The sequence below is a fragment of the Oncorhynchus nerka genome, linkage group LG4 (assembly GCF_034236695.1).
Source record: "Oncorhynchus nerka isolate Pitt River linkage group LG4, Oner_Uvic_2.0, whole genome shotgun sequence".
NCBI lineage: Eukaryota > Metazoa > Chordata > Actinopteri > Salmoniformes > Salmonidae > Oncorhynchus > Oncorhynchus nerka.
This window is the reverse complement of record NC_088399.1, coordinates 23,001,415-23,028,442: the sequence shown is the minus strand read 5'-3', so window position 1 is coordinate 23,028,442 and position 27,028 is coordinate 23,001,415. Positions and strand designations below refer to the sequence as shown.

The 27,028-nt window shown below is 44.5% G+C and overlaps 1 protein-coding gene across 1 annotated transcript in view; it reads left to right on the top strand.

The window, feature by feature from the left end:
• The window catches only part of LOC115120723 (laminin subunit gamma-3-like), a 235,120-nt gene that overhangs the window by 87,600 nt on the left and 120,492 nt on the right, over nt 1-27,028 (top strand). Inside the window, 5 exon segments of the mRNA XM_065018086.1 lie at nt 5,215-5,351; nt 5,533-5,652; nt 18,426-18,624; nt 21,585-21,694; nt 25,971-26,207. Of these exon segments, the coding sequence (XP_064874158.1) occupies nt 5,215-5,351; nt 5,533-5,652; nt 18,426-18,624; nt 21,585-21,694; nt 25,971-26,207 (803 nt within the window).

The following is a 27,028-nucleotide window of genomic DNA, read 5'->3' as shown; positions in this document are numbered from 1 at the left end:
TTGGTTCCTAACTTCCCTAAAAATGTGCATATCGTGGGTGCTATTTGTTGCTAATGCAGTACGCCACAGGATGTTTTTGTGCTGGTCAAGGGCAGTCAGGTCTGGAGTGAACCAAGGGCTATATCTGTTCCTGGTTCTTCATTTTTTGAATGGTGCATGCTTATTTATGATGGTGATGAAAGCACTTTTAAAGAATAACCTGGCATCCTCTACTGATGGAATGAGGTCAATATCCTTCCAGGATACCCGGGCCAGATCAATTAGAAAGGCCTGCTTGCTGAATTGTTTTAGGGAGTGTTTGACAGTGATGAGGGGTGGTCGCTTGATCGCAGACCCATTACGGATGCAGGCAATGAGGCAGTGATCTCTGAGATCCTGGTTGAAGACAGCAGAGGTGTATTAGGAGGGCAGGTTGGTTAGGATGATATCTATGAGGGTGCCCGTGTTTACTGATTTGGGATTGTACCTGGTAGGTTCATTGATCATTTGTGTGAGATTGAGGGCATCTAGCTTAGACTGTAGGACGGCCGGGGTGTTAAGCATGTCCCCGTTTAGGTCACCTAACGGTACGAACTCTGAAGATAGATTGGGGGCAATCAATTCACATATAGTGTCCAGAGCACAGCTGGGGGTAGAAGGTGGTCAATAGCAAGCGGCAACAGTGAGAAACTTGTTTCTGGAAAGGTGGATTTTTTTTAGAAGCTGAAATTGTTTGGGAACAGACCTGGATAGTATGACAGAACTCTGCAGGCTATCTCTGCAGTAGATTGGGAACAGACCTGGATAGTATGACAGAACTCTGCAGGTTATCTCTGCAGTAGATTGGGAACAGACCTGGATAGTATGACAGAACTCTGCAGGCTATCTCTGCAGTAGATTGGGAACAGACCTGGATAGTATGACAGAACTCTGCAGGCTATCTCTGCAGTAGATTGGGAACAGACCTGGATAGTATGACAGAACTCTGCAGGTTATCTCTGCAGTAGATTGGGAACAGACCTGGATAGTATGACAGAACTCTGCAGGCTATCTCTGCAGTAGATTGGGAACAGACCTGGATAGTAAGACAGAACTCTGCAGGCTATCTCTGCAGTAGATTGGGAACAGACCTGGATAGTAAGACAGAACTCTGCAGGCTATCTCTGCAGTAGATTGGGAACAGACCTGGATAGTAGGACAGAACTCTGCAGGTTATCTCTGCAGTAGATTGGGAACAGACCTGGATAGTATGACAGAACTCTGCAGGCTATCTCTGCAGTAGATTGGGAACAGACCTGGATAGTAAGACAGAACTCTGCAGGCTATCTCTGCAGTAGATTGGGAACAGACCTGGATAGTAAGACAGAACTCTGCAGGCTATCTCTCTATCTCTGCAGTAGATTGCAACTCCGCCCCCTTTGGCAGTTCTATATTGTTGGAAAATGTTATAGATAGGGATGGATATTTCAGGGTTTTTGGTGGCCTTCCTAAGCCAGGATTCAGACACTGCTAGGAAATCCAGATTGGCAGAGTGTGCTAAAGCAGTGAATTAAACAAATTTAGGGAGGAGGCTTTTAATGTTAACATGCATGAAACCAAGGCTTTTACAGTTGCAGAAGTCAACAAATGAGAGCACCTGGGGAATGGGAGTGGAGCTAGGCACTGCAGGGCCTGGATTAACCTCTACATCACCAGAGGAACAGAGGAGGAGTAGGATAAGGGTACGGTTAAAGGCTATAAGAACGGGTCATCTAGTGCGTTCTTAACAGAGAGTAAAAGGAGCAGGTTTCTGGGCACGGAAGAATAAATTCAAGGCATAATGTACAGACAAGGGTATGGTAGGATGTGAATACAGTGGAGGTAAATCTAGGCATTGAGTGACGATGAGAAAGGTATTGTCTCTAGAGGCACCATTTCAACCAGGTGAGGTCACCGCATCTGTGGGAGGTGGAACAAAAGGGTTAGCTAAGGCTTATTGAGCAGGGCTGGAGCCTCTACAGTGAAATTAGACAATAATCACTAACCAAAATAGCAATGGACAAGGCATATTGACATTAGGGAGAGGCATGGGTAGCCGAGTGATCATGGGGTCTAGTGAGTAGCTAAGCGGGCTGGAGACAGCTTGCGGGCCGGGCTAGCAGGCTAGCAGAAGGGCCTTAGGGGGACATTGCGATGGAAGAGTCAGTTATAGCCCCCTCGGGAGGTTACGTCGGCAGAAGAATCGTGATGGATCGGCAGGGCTCCGTATAGTAAAAGGGTACAGGCCAATTGGCAAAAATAGGTATTGTAGCCCAAGAAAATTGGCTGATGGACCTCTTCAGCCAACAGTCCGATATGCTTTAGACAGCTAGTTGGCTGTGGCTAGCAGATGGGCATTCAGGGGACGTCGTGACGGAGAAGCTTGTTGAAATCCCCCTCGGGTGGATTACGTCGGTAGACCAGTCATGAAGAATCGGCGGGGCTCCGTATCAGCAGTAAATGGGATCCAGGCCAATTGGCAAAATACGTATTGTAGCCCAAGGAAGTGGCTGATGGACCTCTTTAGCTAGCCGGGAGATGGGCCTAGCATAGGCTAGCTCCAGGCTAAATGGTGCTTGTTTCGGGACAGAGACATTAGCCAGCTAGCTAGCTGCGATGATCCAGGTGAAAAGGTTCAGAGCTTGCGGTAGGAGTCCGGGGATGTGGGGAAAAGAGTCCGGTTTTCTCTGGGTTGAATCGCTCTGTGCAGACTGGAAGGAGTTGTCTGGGCCAAAGGTTAGCTGATGACCGCTAGCAGTGACTAGCTGACTACTAGCTAGTAGCTAGTTAGCTAGCTAGCTGCTTTTGGGGGTTCCAATTCTAAAGTAAAGAAAATAGGAGAACTGTACCACATTGGGTGAGGCGGGATGCAGGAGAGTATGTTGGAGTTGAGGTTTAAAAAATATTGAAAAAATATATAAGAATTATACACACCCAGACACCAACACACACACTCACACACACCAGTGGTCTCCCCTACAGCAGTCTGTCTGGAGGTCATGGTAGTGTATCACAGTGTGATACCAGCTGTGGGGTGATTGGCCTTGGCCTCCTCCTTGGCCTCAACACTGCAACAGAGACAGCAACACATGTTCACTTGGCAGATTCTCTCATCTACACAGACTCACATGGCCTAGTGATGGTCTCTGAGCTTGCTCCACAATATGGAGAGATTAGCTACAACAAGCTACACAGAAACAGTGGGTAAAGTATCACAGGAGTGCAATGACGAAGCATATAATGACGATATGTTTTGTGCGTGCATGTCATGCTTTCCGTTAGCCGGCAAATGCCGGCTTTAATAAATACAAAAATATCAGTAAAAAAACTGTTGCCGGCCAAACTGACATTGATTTTTAAAAATCCATTGCGAAATAATGCTTTTTATTAATTGATGGAAATACCAGTCAATGTAAATACATCATGCTTATCGGTCTATAACTTAATTTCATCATTTAGTATAATTAAATTTGCCTGTGTGTATTTTCGTTATTCATTATATATCTTATTTATCCAACACAATCACAGCATACAGAGCTGGGTGCTGCTGGAGTAAAACATGTGCTTTCTTCAGCCCATTCATTGCACAACAATTCTAAATTCAATAATGTGTTAAAACCAGTTTTGGTGCATGATTAAAAAGAGCTGCTCTTTTCATTTCTCAACTGGTAATTGAATAGTGCCTCCCATTCACCATTAAAGTACAGGCAACAAGCTATCAGCCACCACTTTACAATGTGAGCTGGTGGCAGTATGTATTTTGAAAAAATACTTAATTCTTTGAAACCTGAATATTATATTTCATATTATGAGGCATGTCTTTTAAAAAGACTTCATAGGTGGCGCGTGAGTTTCAAGTTTGGGGAAGCTTACAATTTATCTTACAATTTCTACTGTTCTGCATACCACTTATGATTTTCATGTGTGCATTTTGTGGAACAGATTCATTTCAATAATACGTTTTAATTTCTCTAAAGCATTGTCCTGTTAATCATACATGTTTTTATTAAAATTATATAAAGCTAAAAGCTAAAAGTCAACTAATGCGAGATCACCAGCCTCTGCCTATGCCCTTCCCAAAAAGGGCATAGGCCTCAAGACACATTATCTTCAGACATATTTTAGATGATTTTCACTGACAGCCGCAACTCAATAATCAGCTAGGCCTACTGCCAAGCTCGCTGCCCAAATTGCGGGCTTCCCAAAAAGGCATATGCCTAAGAGTTATTTTTTCAAAGAAGGCAATCCTCAATTCCTCTGTGGCTAAGTCATGCTTTCTTGTGGAGTATTTTGAATGCTTTTATTTATTGCTGTATAAACAGGGATAGTTATATGATTTTGGCAAATGTATTTCCATTCATCTCCTGTTCTATTGGTTTTCATATCAACGTTCAATTTGTTGTGCAGAAGCCAAAGGCACAATCCTAGTCATATTAGTAACCCATCCTCATTGTTGCATGTTTAGATTGCCCCTCTTTCTAAGTTTCTAAAAGAGATTTTAATCTCTGTCACATATGGAATTGCTACCAGGTGCGCTGTTTAGACTGGTGTTTTCCCAGGTGCGCTGTTTAGAATGGTGTTTTCCCAGGTGCGCTGATTAGAATGGTGTTTTCCCAGGTGCTCTGTTTAGAATGGTGTTTTCCCAGGTGCGCTGATTAGAATGGTGTTTTCCCAGGTGTGCTGATTAGAATGGTGTTTTCCCAGGTGCGCTGTTTAGAATGGTGTTTTCCCAGGTGCTCTGTTTAGAATGGTGTTTTCCCAGGTGTGCTGATTAGAATGGTGTTTTCCCAGGTGTGCTGATTAGAATGGTGTTTTCCCAGGTGCGCTGTTTAGAATGGTGTTTTCCCAGGTGCTCTGTTTAGAATGGTGTTTTCCCAGGTGTGCTGATTAGAATGGTGTTTTCCCAGGTGTGCTGATTAGAATGGTGTTTTCCCAGGTGCGCTGTTTAGAATGGTGTTTTCCCAGGTGCGCTGTTTAGAATGGTGTTTTCCCAGGTGCGCTGATTAGAATGGTATTTTCCCAGGTGCGCTGTTTCAACTGGTATTTTCTCGCGAATAGCTTTTTGGCAAATGTTTGAAAATGAAAATGTATTGGCTGCTTCATTACACAAGCTGCGTGTTCTGACCCATATGCACCCAATGCATTTCTCAAATGACCGGTAAATTAAAATGTTCCCTGTCACGTTGTTCGTGTGTGTGTGTGTGTGTGTGTGTGCAGGTGTAAGCCAGGCTCCTTCAACCTGCAAGAGAACAATCCAGCTGGATGTACGCCCTGTTTCTGCTTCAAACACTCATTGGCCTGCAGATCGTCCAATCACCATGCAGCTGTCAACATCACATCAGACTTTCTTGAAGGTATTCAGCCAATCATATATATTTTTTCAGCCGATCATGATTATCTTGAAAGTACTGCATTCAGCTAATAACCAGCTAATGACTTTCATAAGATATCAGCTAATTATGAAGTCCTTATATTGTGGTTATCATCCTGAGTCATTCTGCCATGTTCCTCCTCCTCCCCCCTCCCTCCCTGCAGACACAGATGGCTGGTCAGGACAGTTTTCCGGGGGACAGGTGTATCCTCTGCTGTGGAAGGAAGGGGATGTCTACTTGCTACCACTCAGTGAGGATGATCTCGGCTTCTACAGAGCTCCAGGTGAGAGAGACAGAGCTGACACACACACACATACATACACAAAGAGAGCTGATGTCACATTTAAGGTGAGATATGAGTAGGACCTGGAGTTTTCCCAAACATAAAACCTGGCCAGGTCTAGACCATTGATTTATAGGAGATCCGGACCATGGAGTTATATGAGAAGATCTGGACCCTGGAGTTTATAGGAGAAGATATAGGCCTTAGAGTTTATAGGAGATAATCTGGACCATAGAGTTATAGGAGAAGATCTGGACCCTGGAGTTTATAGGAGAAGATATAGGCCTTAGAGTTTATAGGAGATAATCTGGACCATAGAGTTATAGGAGAAGATCTGGACCATGGAGTTTATAGGAGATCATCTGGTCTAAAGAAGTAAAGAGGAAGATCTTGACCTAAAGATATAGGAGAAGATCTGGGCCCTCGAGTTATATTAGGAGAATATCTGGACCATAGAGTTATAGGATAAGATCTGGTCCATAGAGTTATAGTAGAATATCTGGACCTAGAGTTATAGGAGAATATCTGGACCTAGAGTTGTGGGGCCGGCAGGGTAGCCTAGTGGTTAGAGTGTTGAACTAGTAACCGAAAGGTTGCAAGTTCGAATCCCCGAGCTGACAAGGTACAAATCTGTCGTTCTGCCCCTGAACAGGCAGTTAACCCACTGTTCCTAGGCCGTCATTGAAAATAAGAATTTGTTCTTAACTGACTTGCCTAGTAAATTAAAGGTAAAATAAAAAAAATAAAAAATAAAAGAGTTATAGGAGAAGATCTGGGCCCTAGAGTTATAGGAGAAGATCTGAGCCCTAGAGTTCATTGGAAAATAAATAAAGAAAGATACTTCGATAGTTGTACAACTGAAATGTGTCTTCTGCATTTTATCCAACACCTCTGAATCAGAGAGGTGCAGGGGGCTGCCTTAATCGACATCCACATCATCGGTTCCCTGGGAACAGTGGGTAAACTGCCTTGCTCAGGGGCAGAACGACAGATTTTTACCGTATCAGCTCGAGGATTTGATCCGGCATCCTTTTGGTCACCTGCCCAATGCTCCTACCCGCCAGGCTACCTACCGCCCAGATGGAGAAGATCTGGGTTCTAGTTTATAGGATAGTATCTGGGCCCTAGAGTTATTGGAGAAGTTCTGGGCTCTAGTTTATAGGATAATATCTGGGCCATAGAGTTATGGGAGCAGATCTGGGCCCTAATTTACAGAATAATATCTGGGCCCTAGAGTTTATAGGAGAAGATCTGGGCACTAGAGTGATAAGAGAATTGTATGCACTTCCAGGATGAGGAAAGATTACATAAAGACAGTTTGTGCTTGGAGAGAGCTCAGACACCCGCTGGTCTTTTAACATGTAAATATGTAAATCATATTACCGTCTGCCACCTTTAATACCCTTGGCTTGTTGCTCGAGATCATTCCTTTGTTCGATTAAACAATAACTCATAACGTTAGCCATAAGGTCATAAAGCACATGCTGCAACACCATTTTGTCACAGCAGACTCTTAACACGACCATTAGGAGAGAGGAGTTATAGCTGGCTCTGCTACAGGCTCTCCCTATGACTGTGTCCCAAATTACACCTTATTCCCTACATAGTACACTACAGTACCCTATAGACCCTGGTCAAAAGTAGTGCACTTAATAGGGAATATGGTGCTATTTGGGACTCACCCTATATATCAGTAGGAGAGACAAGGCCTGATGGAATTGGATGTCTTGGCCATAGCTGGAAGAATAACAAAGGGGAAATCGGCCTGGCTCAGCTCAGTCTGGCTACTCAGTGCACCAAGGACCCAGCCCAGCGAAGCAGCAGCCAACAGGGAGAGGGATAAAGAGAACCAGAAACAGCAGAAATCCCATTAACTACCAAAACATCCTGATGGTTTCATGTTCAAGCTCTCTGATCACACTAAACAAGTTAATTCAGACAGGCATCTGTCTATTTATGTATGAAAAGCCTGAGATCACAGAAGACACCTCGGAGGGAAGATGCTTTGGTTCACTTGGTCCAGAGATATTTTTAGAGTTTCTTATATGTCGTTAAGTCGACTTGGATATATTTAGTTTGTTTGTTTATTTATTGTTTGGTTTAGTTCTCTGTTTTCTTGAAGCTCGTCCATCACTCCAGTGCCTCGGCAGGCCACCACACAGTGATTAGTGGTCAAACTCGCCGGGAGCTGCCTTGTGGCCATCCCCTTATCTCGCCGGAACAGAGCTTGTTGGTGTTGTTTTGTCAAGTAGTAAAATACGGAGATCTATTGCCACACTGCTTTAATGATAAAATTCTCTCTCTCTCTCTCTCTCTCTCTCTCTCTCTCTCTCTCTCTCTCTCTCTCTCTCTCTCTCTCTCTCTCTCTCTCTCTCTCTCTCTCTCTCTCTCTCTCTCTCTCTCTCTCTCTCTCTCTCTCTCTCTCTCTCTCTCTCTCTCTCTCTCTCTCTCTCTCTCTCTCTCTCTCTCTCTCTCTCTCTCTCTCTCTCTGTCTGTCTGTCTGTCTGTGTGACAATGCACCGCTACCAAACAACACGCAGAGGGAAAGCAATTTCTTATTAATCTATTTGTCACCTATTTCAGTGTGTCTCGGGCTACGTCTGTCGCTTAAATGTCTAGAATCAGATCAGTTGGCTTCTCAGTGTAATGAAAACAGATAGAAGTGTTGGGGATCAACGTGTTTCTTCCCGACTTCCAGAAATACAGGCGAAACTGCAGTGCCAAAGAACACAATCCCGACACACAATGGAGGAGCCCAGATCACAGAGCATTATCCAGGGAAGTTCAGCTGGAGTCTTTCAAAGAGAGAGAGAGAAGGCTGAGAGGGACTTAGAGAAAAAGTCAGAGAGGTAGACAGAAAGAGGCAGTGAAAGAGATAGTGAAAGAGAAAGTGAGAGAGAGCGAGCGAGCGAGCGAGCGAGAGAGAGAGAGTGCGAGACCGAGAGAGAGAAAGAAAGAGAGTTTGTGAATACATGGTCCTCTATCCAATTCATTTACCACCACACTTGTCCTCATCTTCTTGGCAAAGAAAAGATTGCTGCTAGCTGACACATAATAGAAAGGTCACGTTCCTATGACGACAGAGCACTTGTCAACAGATTCTATCATGGATTCCAAGCCAACACCACTTTCTTCAACAGCCTTGCTAATCCAGCCTCACTGACATAGCTTCCATTTTTAACTGCTGGACATTCACTGAAGCAATGCAGGTTATGTGCTACTCCTCTCCAATCCTCCACAAGCTCAAGGGTCCAACAGGCCCTGATCCAGAACCAGCCACCTGTGCCTTAGTGCCTGACATGGTCATGGTCCATCTCCCTATCTACACCAGGCTATACTGCTAACCCAGAAAACCAAGAGGGACATGTCCACAAGAGAGGTATATTTCAGGATGTCAAGAGAGGGACATGCAGTTCTATCCTTTATATGCCTGGCCTCAATGGGGCCAGGGAGCATGTGGCTGGTGCAGGAGAGCAGGCTATGACATTCACTTCAGGATCCAAAGAATCAGATCCCATATGTGTTCAATCTCCATCTCGATCCTTTCGAGGGCTATCCTCGAGTGGGCACCAGTCAAAGGATTATGTGACTGATTTTACACTGTATAACATAACCAAAGGATCACTTGTGGGTCTCATCTCCATCCTTCATTCCTATAGGGCTCGCCGAGAAGGGGCACCAGTCTAGGAAGAATGAAATGTGATTGAATAGTAAGTAATCTTTCAGCTCATGAGCCTGAGATTCCCTGGGGGAATCAAACCAGGTGGTGAATTCAGATCCAACCCAGCTCTCTGCCATCGGGAGAGATGTTGGGGGGGGGTTGAAGGGAGAGATGGTCATTAAGAGCTTCACTCGACATGAACGCCACCACAGAGTCTGCCATCACCTCAGCTTGGCAGGTTCTCACTTAAATAGGCTGGACACGGAGAGAGGGAGAGAAAGGGGATAAGGAGAGAGAAATGGATATGGAGGGAGAAAGGAGAGAGGGAGCATACCGGCAGGAGAGGAATTGAGAGGGGAAAAGGAGAGAGGGAGCATACCGGCAGGAGAGGAATGGATATGGAGGGAGAAGGGAGAGAGGGAGCATACCGGCAGGAGAGGAATGGATATGGAGGGAGAAGGGAGAGAGGGAGCATACCGGCAGGAGAGGAATGGATATGGAGGGAGAATGGAGAGAGGGAGCATACCGGCAGGAGAGGAATGGAGAGGGGAAAAGGAGAGAAAGAGACAGGAAAGAGAGGAGGGTAAGCACAAAAGGACGAGGGAGAGAGTGGGAGAAGTTTCAGTATACATCCTCTGCAGTAACGTTCCTGCCAAGATTCCTGGACAGGCTGCCTCTGCGCTGGACGTGAGCCCTAGAACGTTCAGGACGAACCACCACCATGATCTCTGATTGGATGTGAGCCCCAGAACGTTCAGGACAAACCTTCACCCATCAAAAAGAGAAACGTCCCTTTTTCAGAACCCTGTCTTTCAAAGATAATTCGTAAAAATACAAATAACTTCACAGATCTTCATTGTAAAGGGTTTAAACACTGTTTCCCATGCTTGTTCAATGAACCATAAACAATTAATGAACATGCACCTGTGGAACCGTCGTTAAGACACTAACAGCTTACAGACAGTAGGCAATTAAGTTCACAATTATGAAAACTTAGCCTTTCTCCTGACTCTGAAAAACACCAAAAGAAAGATGCCCAGGGTCCCTGCTCATCTGCGTGAACGTGCCTTAGGCATGCTGCAAGGAGGCATGAGGACTGCAGATGTGGCCAGGGCAATAAATTGCAATGTCCATACTGTGAGACGCCTAAGACAGCGCGACAGGGAGACAGGACGGACAACTGATCATCTTCGCTGTGGCAGACCACTTGTAACAACACCTGCACAGGATCGGTACATCCGAACATCACACCTGCGGGACAGGTACAGGATGGTAACAACAACTGCCAGGGTTACACCAGGAATGCACAATCCCTCCATCAGTGCTCAAACTGTCCGCAATAGGCTGAGAGAGGCTGGACTGAGGACTTGTAGGCCTGTTGTAAGGCAGACCAGACAGAACTGGCAAAAAGTGCTCTTCACTGACAAGCCACAGTTTTATTTCACCAGGGGTGATGGTCAGATTTGCGTTTATCGTCGAAGGAATGAACGTTACAACGAGGCCTGTACTCTGGTCTGGGACGGTGTGTCACAGCATCATCGGACTGAGCTTGTTGTCATTGCAGGCAATCTCAACGCTGGGCGTTACAGGGAAGACATGTGGTAACCTTCCTGCAGGCTCATCCTGGCATGACAATGTCACCAGCCATACTGCTCGTACTGTGCGTGATTTCCTGCAAGACAGGAATCTCAGTATTCTGCCATGGCCAGCGAAGAGCCTGGATCTCACGTCTGGGACCTGTTGGATCGGAGGGTGAGGGCTAGGGCCATATCAGACTCCATTACACCCACAAAGTAGATTTTGTTTTTGGGGTGTTTTTAGAGAAGAAAACATTGCTATATTGGCAAATTGTGTGTGTGTGTATAGTGTTTAGAGTAGGTCACCAGACTCGCGGACACGCTCTCTCTCTTTCTCTATCCGCTGGGTAAAGTTAAAGCTTGTCTGTTCACGTATTGCTTTCATGCCCATTGCACGGCAGTCAATGTCAGTTAGAGGCCTCCATGGGACTTAAAGTTGTTTGTGTGAGACGGCGGCTATCTAGTTGAAATAGAGTTGATTAATTAGTTTGGAGAGAGTCTAAACCCTTGATTGATCGCAGGACTCCTCTACCGTTCATCAAATGTCACTGGGACGTCAGGCATCTTGGCAGAGAATTTGTCTGTCCCTGGAAGGGGGTCAGTGGAGTTCAGGTTGAGCACATCACTTAATAACAGACACACAGAGATTGAAACGGCACATTCAAAACACACACACAGACACACAGACGGACCTACACACACAGACACACACACATAAAACAACACACCCGCACTCACTGCGTGCACATTGAGTGGAAGCAGAAAACAATGTTGTTCTGACTCACAGAACTGGCTGGTAGTGCTCTGTTATCTCTTGTCTGTTTCTCTCCTGTGACAAACCCATTAATAGTAATCCATGTTAATGGTACAATGGCATATGTGACTCAGGAAGTGCCTATGTCGCGCGTCACTAGTTCACAGGAGAGCCATTTGAACCTAAACTTTTTTATGTTTGGGCAGAAATGCCCTCTGGAACATGTGAACTTTCATGTACATTAATAACAAATGTGTATGCCGTCTGTAAATACAAATCAAATTGTTAAATTACGAGCCTAGTTGGTTTAGCCACAGAAAAGGATTGCAACCTTCCCGCTAGCCATGATAGTCTGAGATAATTTTTTATTTCTTATTTAACTAGGCAAGTCAGTTAAGAAAAAAATTGTATTTTCAATGATGGCCTAGGAACAGTGGGTTAACTGTCTTGTTCAGGGGCAGAACAACAGATTTTTACCTTGTCAGCTTGGGAATTCAATCTTGCAACCTTTTGATTACTAGTCCAACGTTCTAACCACTAGGCTGTCCAGCCGAATGAGTGGGCTGGACATGCCGAGAGGTGAATGGTCTTCCATGTAGCACGCTTCTGTCTATAACATGAGCTGGTCAGTATGCAGTTCTACTACGTGATATCTTTTTTCACGTAGTAGAACTGCATAAGTGCTGTTCTCCACTTTCTGTGAGACAAAGTTTTGAAATCAGTGGAATATGACAGGAGATCGAGAAAATTCTGGCGTTTGATTGCAAACATGCAGATGGAGTCGAAAAGAGAACACACAGAAGGCTGTTGTATAAAACATCTACCAACTAAGGCAAACCATGGCATCCATGACAGAGAGGGAGAAGCTTCTAGTCTAGTCCAGTTAGCTTAATTTTCAGATATTACACGTTTCTAATTTTGTCAGAAAGTCATTTTAAGTTAGTGTACTATTAGCTAGCTAACGTTAATAGGTGTTCCAAAACATTCAAAGGCAATTTTCTCAAAAGTGAGGTTACAAGTTTATCAACTTCCAAAGTATAATTACTTTCCTGTTGTTCCTCAACTGTAGTGAATGAAATACCCTTTTCTAGTTCTGAGTCTCTGCTTTGGCCAATGTCAAAATAAAAAATAAACACGATTTCAAAGGTTCCTACATAAGACCAAATCGAGCTGGTCACATATTTTGTCTAGTTTTCCCCAGTTGATGTACCATTAGAGCTAGCCAAAAGTTGTCCAACATTAGCTAGCTAGCTAGCTCACCAACTTTAGCTATCATTTTTGCCTCAATCACACTACACCTGAATCAAACAATGAGACCAGAGGCCAAATGATTGAAGATTGATATTCTTGTGTTTTTTGACAGAGCATTGAGAGTTTTTCTTTGTCAGTCTAGCAATGTAACATTATTGATCTGTCACTTCCCCTAGCTAATTCCTTACTTGTCACACTGCCACAGTATAAACATCTCTACAGGCTACACTGTCATGGTGCACAGTCAGTACATAACACTATGACCATCATGGCTTAGCAGGCTCAGATGGTGACAGGTGTCCCAGCAGAGCCAGAAAGCCAGGGAAGACAAGTCTACGGAGCTCAGGTGAATTTTGCAGTATATTAATACAATCAGTGAATGGATACAAAGTTCCATCTTGAGTTGATGGGTAGGCAACTGGGAATAATGGTCATTTCAATTATTTGAACCATTGATTACTTTCTTGGATAATATAATGAATAAATGAACTCTGAGGTAATTCTTTGTCATGCCTCATCTGAGCAGGATTATATGTTGACTGTGGTCTCAGCAGGGTCAGGCCACCAGGGAAGACCAGTCTGTGACAGCGCTGAGGTGAACTTTTGCAGATACTTTATTCTCTCTAAGCAGCAAACACTGGACAAGCCAGAAGCTTCAAATATTAAACTATTTTAAGGTAGTCTGACAAACCTCTGAAGTTGATTTCCAAACTGTAACAAAACGATTGGTAGAAGCTTTTCCGAACAAAACATAACATGTCAAATAAAAACATGAGGAAGACCTGGGAGACACTATTGATGATGATGAATCTATACAGATATGTTTAAATGCCCAGTCATGTTCATATCATCTCAGACATACATTTCTGCAGTTTAAGACCATCCACAGAACATACTATATTCCAGTGAAACTGAATATTATGCACTCAGAAATGTAAGTCCTCTGATGAAGGTGGAAAGCACAAAAGGGGAAATATTTGCATATGCTATGATCTGGTGAAGGCTAGCTGAAATCTGGCAAATAGTATGTTTTTTTATCTCAGCATGTCTACAGATTCTCCCTTCTTCCTGTTTATGTTTGCTTTGAAATGTTGATACTGGAGACTGTTGTCAGAAGAACCTGTTTAATCTAGCATTTATAGCTGCTAAGAAATGCATTGCCATTAATTGGAAAGTTGGTTATCCTCCCGCATGTCACAATGGGTGGCAGAAAGGTCAAGTTATGTATCACTAGATTTGAATTATTATAAGATTAAGAGTATACAGTGCAACTTTCATAAGGTCTGCGTGCCTAATATGGAATACTGCATGACAAAAGGGATCTGTATTGAAAACATGAGTTGTTTTTAGTCGAGCAGTTACAAATAGATGTTTTTCCATGGCACATGGACACCTGTGTGATTTGTGCCTGTCTCAGTGGACTAATCCATTGAGGAAGCCGCAGGGATGCCACAGTCCAAGAAAATAAGGATTGTGGCTCAGATGCACAAGGCACGTCTCTCTGCCACCATTTCGTGGGTTTTCATTGTTTCATAACTTCATTGTGTGCATTGTTTGCTGTGTCTATCAATTCCCCATTACATATATCACCAGTCGTAGCCGGCATTTAGCCGTCCATTAATTCCCATAATTTATCATCTGCAAAGTTTGTTTAGGTACAGTCATTTCTGTTAATGCATTCAAGATATTATTATTACCGTCTTTTACCGTTGTCATTGTCGGAGTGAACATGTGTTTTGCAGAACCCACAACCTATGCTACACTTGTGAGAAGTTTTGTCAATTTATTAATCGTCTTTCGTTTGACACCAATGTCAATGTTCCTGCTCCTGTCAATGTTGAGTAAGGACGTCCACCTGATTACACATACTGTGTAGAAGTACTGTAGGACTAGTCTACCTGGCTGTGCGCAAATGTAGGCCTATAAATGTGCCCATTTGGGAATGTCTGATAGTATCTCTGATTGTCTTAACTTATTCAGGATTGTTGGGTTCCCTGCGGGATGGTTGAGCTAACATAGGCTAATGCGATTAGCATGAGGTTGAAATTAACAAGAACATAGACAGGACATAGACATATCTGATATTGGCAAAAAGCTTGTTAATCTAACTGATCTGTCCGATTTACAGTAGCTATTACAGTGGATGAATACCATGCTATTCTTTGAAGAGAGTGCACAATTTTGAACATGAAAAGTTATTAATAAACAAATTAGGCACATTTGGGCAGTCTTAATACAACATTTTGAACAGAAATGCAATGGTTCATTGTATCAGACTAAACCTTTGCACATACACCGCTGCCATCTAGTGGCCAATATCTAAATTGCACCTGCGCTGGAATAATACATTATGGCCTTTCTCTTGCATTTCAAAGATGATGGTACAAAAAAATTTACAAAAAATGTGTTGTTTTTTTTCTTTGTATTGTCTTTTACCAGATCTAATGTGTTATATTAGGGGTGGCAGGTACCCTACTGGTTAGAGCATTGGGCCAATATCCGAAAGGTTGGTGGATTGAATCCCCGAGCTAACAAGGTCAAAATCTGTTGTTCTGCCTGCCCCTGAACAAGGCAGTTAACTCACTGTTCCTAAGCAATCGTTGAAAATAAGAATTTGTTCTTAACTGACTTAAATAATATATATATATTATATATATATATATATATATATATATATATATATATATATATCACCTACGTTCCTTTCACATTTCTTCAAACTTTAAAGTGTTTCCTTTCAAATTGTACCAATAAAATGCATATCCTTGCTTCAGGGCCTGAGCTACAGGCAATTACACTTGGGTATGTCATTTTAGGCGAAAATTGGAAAAAAGTGGCCGATCCTTAGAGTTTACTCACCACCACTAGTGAGCTGTGGAGCTTCTCAAATAAATGTCTCTTCACAAACAGCAAGTAAACAATGTCTGTTATTAGAATCAATTGAGAATGACAATAGTTCCTCAAAATATTTGAAAAATATTTCCAGGTTTCTCCCTTTGATAACCACTTGGCATGAAAGGGAAAAATGTAATACCTAATTACTTCTTATTCATTGCACAACCAGCCGAAAGCTGTGTCTGTCCCAAGGTCACTGGCGCGGGAAACTCTGAGGGCCCAGAATATGTTATACAATGTTTCAAGTTGGCTAGCGCAAGTTTCTGGGCAACCAAGTTGATATTTGATACAATATTTCAAGTTAGTTTCAGACATGACATGCATATAGCTGATGTGATTTATAAGATGTTTATTTTATCAGGATATTTTCTACCTGCAGGCTGCAATGTTTTTATATGTTGGATTTATGTAGGTTATTTTTACATAGTTGGCAATAAAAGTTACAGATTAGTGGAAATGGTAAGACAAATTGGCAATCCAAATGGAATAGATTGCCAGCCAGTGCTTTAGCCTATCATGGTAACTTCAGGAGCATAACAGCAGAATCTGCCAAGTCCAGCATCAGCGTGAGAAGGAGGGTCGGGAACAGTTTTTTTTCTGGTTACGCTATCTTGATCTCTGGCTCCCACTTCAGTAATTTGTGTGTCTTAGTTATTTAATCAAACAGCTTAAAGCATCATATCGTTGATTTTATTCAAATACATTGTGTGTTTCAATATATGGGAAAATACACATTTTACAATTTCGACCAATCGATTGGTCTAAAAAAGACTACTCTTGGCAACAAATATTGTTTTGGGTCGGGGAAAGCCCTAGTAGAAATATAGGGAGGAGGAGGGAGGAGTCCCAGACCCCCTGCTAGGTTATGTCCCCCCCACTTCTAAAACCAAAGTTATGCCCCTGAAATATGACACAAACCGTACTAGGTGAATCACCTCTTCAACATCATCCTATAATGCTCTTCAAAATTCCTCCAAATATCCTAAAGCAGAGCAAACCTGTAGCCTGTCACACAGTAAATAACATTACAACTCTAAACAAACTGTAGGATCAGAGGTCAACCATCAGCCCATAAACCCAGTCCATCAGACCATCAGCCCATAAACCCAGTCCATCAGACCATCAGTCCATAAACCCAGAGAGCAGTCATCCGGCACTGGGCAGTGTGCTTGGGATGATAAAGGCTGGTCCTCCAAATATCAGATGTGACTGTGAGGTGAGCAGACAGGTGTGTGTGTGTGTGTGTGTGTGTGTGTGTGTGTGTGTGTGTGTGTGTGTGTGTGTGTGTGTGTGTGTGTGTGTGTGTGTGTGTGTGGTCAGACTGCAGCCTCGGGTACCACGTACCACCCACAGGATCACCTTCTGACATCCACTGCAGCCCTAACAATACCAGCAGAGACCAGAATACATGACACACACAAATACACTCAAAACACACAACCTCAGCCTGTTAGTGGAGGTTGCACTGCTGCGGCACAGACCTGGGTTCAAATACAATATGACTGAGCTTGCCTTTTGCAATAGCACAAATAGAAACGTCCCAAAAGTACAAGCCCAGCCCAGCCCAACTGTCACTCCAGGGAGGCTAAGCAAATGCTCAAAGCATTTTTTAAGATTTCAAATAGTTTGAATCCAGGTCTGCTGCAGTGTCATTCACACTGTGGCATATTATGCTGTTTCGTATTGCCTTACTGAGAAATGTCTGCCTCGTTTATAAAAGTGCACTGCTGGTTTTATTGCTGCAATCAATCTTGAATAATGGATGCTTATCCATCTCCTCTTAGCATACTGATTATTGTTTTATTTTTACATATTTCCACAAACACCATTTTATTGAGTCTCTCACCTCACCCACCCATAACTCAAGATATTGTATATTTCAGGGATAGTTTTTCCAATTTGTTGTTTTATTAGAGGCTCCCTGGCTGCTGATCATGTTGTATGCTGTGAGTGTGCTGGTTTGAAAAGTGGTTGGAATGTGTGTGTGTGTGTGTGTGTGTGTGTGTGTGTGTGTGTGTGTGTGTGTGTGTGTATATGTGTGTGTGTGTGTGTGTATATGTGTGTGTGTGTGTGTGTGTGTGTATATGTGTGTGTGTGTGTGTGTGTGTGTGTGTGTGTGTGTACGCATGGCTTGGTGTGTGCGTGTGTATGTGTCTCTTTGAAGTGGTGTTAATGTGCTGTAATGAGGGTAATTACAGCCAGACTCCCACTGTGATCTGGGCTACAAGATCCTCGGCCCTCGCACTTTACCATACATACACACACACAATCACTCTCTCTCTCTCCCTCACACACACACTTACCCCAACGTGGACCCTCTCTCTTTCACACTTACACACACTCGTACAAACACACACTCATACTAAATCAATCCCTTACTAGTTCACTCTCAGATGTACACACTTGCAAAAAACACAAAACAATTGAAATCCCACACAGTAATGATAAGAGGTTCTCCTCTCTCTCTCTCTCTCTCTCTCTCTCTCTCTCTCTCTCTCTCTCTCTCTCTCTCTCAATGGGACTTATTGACATGTCTCTCTTTCTCTCTCTCTCTCTCTGTGTCTCTCTTTCTCTCTGGGAGGATGTGAGATAGCTAAAAGCATGTCTGTTTGTCTGTCTCCCCTCCCTCCTGTAGAGAGGTTCCTGGGGAACCATCTCCTGAGCTACGGCCAGCTCCTTTCCCTGACTTTCACGGCCGAGGCCCAGTACCTCCTCCCTCACAGTGCCACAGTGCTCCTGGAAGGATCGGGAACCACCCTGTCAGCTGACCTTTCACCCCAACATGGACCTGTCCACCAGCCAGGCCTCGCTCCCCAGCACACCTTCACTCTCAGGTAAAACCTGTGTAAGGCAGCAACATTAGCTGAGGTGTGCATATGTGAGTTTGGTATATGTGTATAGCATGTGTGCATATGTGTATGACATACTACAAGGCTACTACCATTGTGCTGCTATACATGATATTACACATGTCACACATACAGAGTCCTCAGGCTGTGTGGATGAACAGTACCATCTTCATGGCAATATGATCCCTATCTGGATTGAGATACTATGGAATCTGCCTTATGACTTTGTGTCAGACATAGTCGTGTCCTTTCTGGTTACTGTCCACCACTAAAGGTGTCCTTATTCTTCCCATCCAAAACAGTTAGTCACAGTTTGTGCAAAGATTATGACGATATTTGGTGACGGTTTCTTTTCTGCTGTTCATGCAAAACATGTTTTTTCTCGAGCCAAGCCGAAGTTTGGAGCCAAAGTCTACACACTTTCATCTGTCATGGGTCAACAGTAAGGATTCTTCAATTAAGTGTTTGTTGTCATTCAATAATAGACTACTTTTTCAAGCAATTTTTTTCCCTTGAGAAATACTGCACCAATCATCTTAGTTAGATGTAAAATTGCGCGACTAAGATATCCTCTGCAAAAAATAAATAATGAATGACAGACTTCTTGAGTTATCTTAGATAAATGTTGACTACTTTTTCAAGCAAAGGTATTTTTAGGGAGTAGGCGAGCAGATTCATTCAGTTCACCTAGCCAAGTTCGACTAGGTGCCAGCCAAACCGAAGCATGCAGTTCCCTCCTGCCCCTCAGCCCTTGGTGAAGGGGCAGTTTGGTCCCCCCTTTTCCCCTGGGGAAAGGAGTGTCATTAAGTGGGCCATCTATGGCGACAGGCTCCACACACGTCATTAGAGAGACAGATATCTGTCCCTACACACTCTCTCTCACACACACACAAACACACACACACACACACAGCATCCCCTCTTGCTGGAGCTCTCTTCCTGGCTCCACACGGTTACGTTGAGATGGATCAGCTGGGAAGTGGAGTGGTGTGTGTGTGTTTGTGTGTGTGTTTATCCATGCCTGTGTTTGTGTCATTTGACTGCAGACAATAACACAACACACACTTCCCCATTCCCTGGCTATGTACTCTGAGTGACAGATAGCATGCTGTATGTTATGACTGTGAGCCTGCATGTGTTGTGTGAATGTGTTGAATGTATTAGCCAGGATAAGTGGCTCTGTGTTTCCAGCAGACACCAGGATCATTTATAATCACAGGGAGTAGGGGGGTGGATAGGGGTGTTCAGAGACTGGGGGGGGTGCTTGATGCCCACATGTTAAATAGTGTTGGAGGAGTTAGCCTTTGTTGTTCTCCATTACAGTGTAGACTGTGGGGAGACACAAGGGGTGGATACTTTTCGTTCTAAATGTATAAACAGGATACATGTTTGTGTATTCTGGTTCTCTTCTCTTCGTCTTCATCCTCTCTTTTCTCTTCTGTCTATTTTCTCTTCTCCTCCTCATCTCTCTCTCCTCTCCACCCCTCTTTTTAAATTTAAAAATGTTAATTTTTTTTTTTTTTTTTTCTCCCCAATTTCGTGGTATCCAATTGTTAGTAGTTATTGTCTTGTCTCATTACTACAACTCCCGTAAGGGCTCGGGAGAGACAAAGGTCGAGAGCCATGCGTCCTCCGAAACACAACCAAGCCACACTGCTTCTTAACACAGTGCGAAACCAAGGCCAGCCGCACCAATGTGTCGGAGGAAACACCTTACACGAGACAAAGATATCCCTACCGGCCAAACCCTCCCTAACCCGGATGACGCTAGGCCACTTGTGCGTTGCCCCATGGACCTCACGGTCGCGGCCGGCTGCGACAGAGCCTGGGCTCGAACCCAGAGTCTCTGGTAGACCACTGCGCCACCCGGGAGGCTCTCCTCTCCGCCCCTCTGTGTCTCTATCTATCTGTGTATGTGTGTGTGTGTTTGGTTTTACTATCCTTGTTAGGATCAGAAGTCCTGACAGAGATAGTAAAATAAGGAACATTTGGGGTCATTTCGCAGGTCCCCACAAGGTAAAAGGCTATTTTAGGGTTAGGGGTTAGAATTGAGATTAGGGTTACGGTTAAGGTTTAGGGTTAGGAGTTAGGGTTCGGTTTAGGGTTAAGGTTAAGGTTAGGGGTTTGAGGTTAAGGTTAAGGTTAGGGATAGGTTAAGGATTAGGATTAGGTTTAGGGTTAGGGAAAATGGGATTTTGAATGGGAATCAGTTGTTTGGTCCCCACAAAGATAGTAAAACAAACCACACACTATGCACAGATCTCCAGTGGATTCCTGGTCATCTGATGATGTTCTGATGATGTTCCTCTCATACTAGCATTCCTTAATTACAGTCTCAGTGTCTCTGGCTCTGCCCGGCTCTGATTAGAACCAAAATGGACAGTGCTCCACAGGGAAGACATGGCAGAGAGTTCTCTCACTTTCACATCAACCCCTGCTTATCGCTACACAGCAGCAGAGCAGCAGCTCCATTACCGGGGGGCTGTGAGGCTGTGTTTGTAATTGTCTCCTTTTATAACTATGGCTGTCTAGGGGCCGGGGAACGAGGACCTCTGTAGAGGGGGAGAGGTCTGTGTGGTCCATAGACTGGACACACATTTTTTTCACATACAGAGGAAATGTCATATACTGTCAACACTAACTCATAGACAGAGGACATATAGCGGATATACCTTGCCCAAATATAACAAATTCACACACAGGACAGAGTTGGAGCTGTATGTCCAACAGACAGCTTCCACATTCCCATTACTAACACAAACATCCCATGCTACATTTCAGACGGTGAACATAAGATATGACTGATGCATTTATTCATTCCTACAAACATACTGCACGCAATAATACTGTACAAACATGTTGCGGGACTCGGTAATCATAGGGGCCTCAGTAAACATAGGGGCCTCAGTAATCATGGAGCTGTGTTTGTGTATGTTTTCCTCCAGACTTCACAAGGAGGAGACGAGGCTGAGGCCTTCGTTGTCTGCCTTCCAGTTCCACCATCTTCTCTTCAACCTCACTGCTATACAGATCAGCAACGCAGGAGGACACAACTGTAAGTGTGTGTGTGTGTGTGTTTGTTTACATGTGTGCAAGAGTGGGTGTGTATAAGTGTGTGTGCATACATGCAATGGCTACACCTCAAGCTAGCGTGTTGTTCATTATTTGTGCCTCCTGTACCCTATCACTAAGAGTATGTTCTTATTTAACCAAAGTAAAACAAGTCCATCAGAAGAGTCATTGAGCTGGATGTGATTCCTCTCTACCCTGTCAGTTCATTAACGGACAGCAGTCTGCTTCCTACTACTTGCTCTCAACCTGCTGCCCTCTCATTGGCTCCGGCCTCTTCTGGAACATCTCTGGGGAGAATCTGCATGGTAACACCACTTGGCCTCGTGAACATCAGCTGTCAAGTTATTTCACTGGCAGGGGAAGTTCAGTACCAGAACTCTATCTCACTTAGTAACACTGCCTCAGTCACTCTCATATGGACCACATGCACCCACGTACGTACACACACACACTCTTTATAGTTTATACACACAACCACTTTGAGACTATTAAATGCAACAGAGGCACCCACGCACATTTTCATTACCAGTTAAGGCCTACTTTATATCGCTGAGTGTTCAACACATGCTTGCTCTCACTGAAGCATTGAGTTGTGCCAAATTCATAGGCAAGAGCAGCAGGACTTCTGCTCACAGATATTTTCTCTCTCTCTCTCTCTCTCTCTCTCTCTCTCTCTCTCTCTCTCTCTCTCTCTCTCTCTCTCTCTCTCTCTCTCTCTCTCTCTCTCTCTCTCTCTCTCTCTCTCTCTCTCTCTCTCTCTCTCTCTCTCTCTCTCTCTCTCTCTCTCTCTCTCTCTCTCTCTCTCTGTCTCTCTCTCTCTCTCTCTCTCTCTGTCTGTACTGAGGGGATGTGAGAGGCATTACATTAGATTAGAGCACAAAGATGACAGAACAGCTGTTAAAAGTCACCATCTCTCACTTTAGTTAAAGCCATACACACATTCACACTATGTGCATGCACACACAGACATTCACACTCATGTACACATAGACGCACACGGTCTCTCTCTCTCACACACACACACACACACACACACACACACACACACACACACACACACACCCCCTCTTTGTGCATTGCGGAGGAAAACACTGCTAATGATTTGTGTTCGGTCTCAAATGAATTCTCAAACAGTGTTAGAAGTGCCTTATCTCCGCAGGCCGCCAAGCAAATGTTAATATGAAAATCCCACAAAGTGCAATTTCGCCTTTTTCTCCCCCCCTGCACCAAAAAACAGATTAAGACATTCATTATTATTTTAATGACAGGATTGTCTGTAGGCGATGGATGTCACATTGTTGGGTGAGGATCCTGTGTGACAGCTGAGTAGTGTTGAAGATGTAAGGTTAGGGTAGGAGGCTTCCACATAATCAGTAGAGGGAGAGGTGTGCGGGGTGGAGGGAGAGAGAGAGAGGAATGGAGAGAGGGGCAGAAAGAATGGGAGAGAGAGAGAGAGATGTAGAGAGAATGGAAAAGGGAGCGAGAAAAAGGGAAAGAGGGGAAGAGTGAGGGGGAGAGAGATGAAGAAAGGGTATAGAGATGGAGAGCGAGAGGGGCAGAGAAGGAGAGCGAGAGAGAGAGAGAGAGGGAAAGAGACCTTCTCCCTTACCTCACCTCGCTCATCAACTCATCCCTGACCGCTGGCTACGTCCCTTCTGTCTTCAAGAGAGCGAGAGTTGCACCCCTTCTGAAAAAACCTACACTCGATCCCTCCGATGTCAACAACTACAGACCAGTATCCCTTCTTTCTTTTCTCTCCAAAACTCTTGAACGTGCCGTCCTTGGCCAGCTCACCCGCTATCTCTCTCAGAATGACCTTCTTGATCAAAATCAGTCAGGTTTCAAGACTAGTCATTCAACTGAGACTGCTCTTCTCTGTATCACGGAGGCCCTCCGCACTGCTAAAGCTAACTCTCTCTCCTCTGCTCTCATCCTTCTAGACCTATCGGCTGCCTTCGATACTGTGAACCATCAGATCCTCCTCTCCACCCTCTCCGAGTTGGGCACTCCGGCGCGGCCCACGCTTGGATTGCGTCCTACCTGACAGGTCGCTCCTACCAGGTGGCGTGGCGAGAATCTGTCTCCTCACCACGCACTCTCACCACTGGCGTCCCCCAGGGCTCTGTTCTAGGCCCTCTCCTATTCTCGCTATACACCAAGTCACTTGGCTCTGTCATAACCTCACATGGTCTCTCCTATCATTGCTATGCAGACGACACACAATTAATCTTCTCCTTTCCCCCTTCTGATGACCAGGTGGCGAATCGCATCTCTGCATGTCTGGCAGACATATCAGTGTGGATGACGGATCACCACCTCAAGCTGAACCTCGGCAAGACGGAGCTGCTCTTCCTCCCGGGGAAGGACTGCCCGTTCCATGATCTCGCCATCACGGTTGACAACTCCATTGTGTCCTCCTCCCAGAGCGCTAAGAACCTTGGCGTGATCCTGGACAACACCCTGTCGTTCTCAACTAACATCAAGGCGGTGGCCCGTTCTTGTAGGTTCATGCTCTACAACATCCGCAGAGTACGACCCTGCCTCACACAGGAAGCAGCGCAGGTCCTAATCCAGGCACTTGTCATCTCCCGTCTGGATTACTGCAACTCGCTGTTGGCTGGGCTCCCTGCCTGTGCCATTAAACCCCTACAACTCATCCAGAACGCCGCAGCCCGTCTGGTGTTCAACCTTCCCAAGTTCTCTCACGTCACCCCGCTCCTCCGCTCTCTCCACTGGCTTCCAGTTGAAGCTCGCATCCGCTACAAGACCATGGTGCTTGCCTACGGAGCTGTGAGGGGAACGGCACCTCAGTACCTCCAGGCTCTGATCAGGCCCTACACCCAAACAAGGGCACTGCGTTCATCCACCTCTGGCCTGCTCGCCTCCCTACCACTGAGGAAGTACAGTTCCCGCGCAGCCCAGTCAAAACTGTTCGCTGCTCTGGCCCCCCAATGGTGGAACAAACTCCCTCACGACGCCAGGACAGCGGAGTCAATCACCACCTTCCGGAGACACCTGAAACCCCACCTCTTTCAGGAATACCTAGGATAGGATAAAGTAATCCTTCTCACCCCTTCCCCCCTTAAAAGATTTAGATGCACTATTGTAAAGTGGCTGTTCCACTGGATGTCTTAAGGTGAACGCACCAATTTGTAAGTCGCTCTGGATAAGAGCGTCTGCTAAATGACTTAAATGTAAATGTAAATGAAAGAGTGAGGGGGAGAGAGATGAAGAAAGGGTATAGAGATGGAGAGAGAGAGAGAGAGAGAGAGAGAGAGAGAGAGAGAGAGAGAGAGAGAGAGAAAAGGGGGATACCTAGTCAGTTGTACATCTGAATGCATTCAACTGAAATGTGTCTTACGCATTTAACCCAACACCTCTGTTTCAGAGAGGTTCGGGTGGCTGCCTAGAGACAGGGGGAGGGAGAAGGAGAGGGAGATGGTTTATCTGGTGGCCAGGAGTATGGTAGTCGGAGGGGATGAGTTGGTTGGGGGCTGAGTTGCAGATGGTAAATTAACTGTGTTGTATCGTTGCTTAAGGATCAGGGTGATCACGACTTGTTAGAACCCATGGTCTCTCTCTTCCTCATGCTTATTCTGTCTTTTTTAAATGGCTCTTTCCCTCTCTCCCTTTCTCTCATTAGACATTAATTCATTAATTCACACATTCTGTATTTTTGATCTCACACACATCCCTTACTCACCGTGAAACACGCACACACATCCTCACTGGCACTGGTAAAGAGCCTATGTTGAAAGCCTGGGCACTGGACCTTGAGTGGTGGTGGTAGTATTCTGTACAATGGCTGAGGAGGATTCAACCTAGACTATCCCCATCACTATTCATGGAGGAAGAGAGGAAAGAGGAATCAGTAATCCCAGTGGGTGCATGCTCCCCAATACCCCCACTTTTTCTTCTCTTCCTCCTTTCCTGCTGCTCTCCTCCCTCGCTCCACTGCTCTGATTTATTCATTTGTTTTATCAGAGATTCTCAGAGTGAGGTAGATAGGTGTGTGCCCACATTTACGTCACAAGAGTGCAGGTATGCGCACACACACACACACACACACACACACACACACACACACACACACACACACAACTTGGTTAAATTCCTAGATTAATCTTGTTTCTGATGATAAAACTCAGCATGACCATTGTCTTCTGGATGTGAGAGTAGCCTTTTGAGGACGTTTGAGTATTCATGACCTCTCCAGATTTGGAGATAAAGTATTAATGATCTCCATCCTCTCTCCCCAGACACGTCCCAACTCTCAGGGGTAACCCTGGCTTCCGCTGCCCCCTTCTCCAGTCCTGTTATCCCCTCTACCCCTCCTGCACTCTGGGTAGAGGTGTGTACATGCCCTCCTGGATTTGGGGGTCAGTTCTATGAGCTCTGTGCCCCAGGATTCAGCAGAGAGGTCCCTAACGGAGGACCCCTGTCTCCCTGTGTGCCTTGCACCTGCCACCAGCATGGACCATGCCACCCTGAGACAGGTAGGAGAAGTCTCTCGTGTTTTTCTTTCTTTCTTGTTCTCTCATTTTCTCATTCCCTCTCTATACCTCTATTTTTCTCTTCTCTTAAAAACTTCTTATGGCTGCAATCCCGTTAACGGAATCGATAGGACAACAGCCAGTGAAAGTGCAGGGCGCCAAATTCAAAACAACAGAAATCTTATAATTAAAATTCCTCCACAGTGTCCGATTTCAAATATGCTTTACAGCGAAAGCGCCACAATGATTATGTTAGGTCACCACTAAGCCACAGAATAAACACCATTTTTCCAGCCAAAGATAGGAGTCACAAAAAAAACAGAGATAAAATGAATCACTAACCTTTGATGATCTTTATCAGATGACACTCATAGGTCTTCATGTTACACAATACATGTATGTTTTGTTTGATAAAGTTCATATTTATATCAAAACATCTGAGTTTACATTGGCGCGTTACATTCACTAGTTCCAAAAACATTCAGTGGTTTTGCATAGCCACATCGATTCAACAGAAACTCATCATAAATGTAGATGATAATACAAGTTATACACATGGAATTATAGATATACCTTTTCTTAATGCAACCGCTGTGTCAGATTTGTTTTCAACTTTACGGAAAAAGCAAACCATGCAATAATCTGAGACGGCGCTCAGAAAAATAATAACTCCCAGGAATCTTAGTTCCACAATAAATGCTTGATTTGTTCGATAATGTCCATTATTTATGTCCAAGTAGCTACTTTTGTTAGGGCGTTAGGTACACATATCCAAACGATCGTGCAGGTCCAGCATAACTTCGGACAAAAACTTTAAAAAGTTA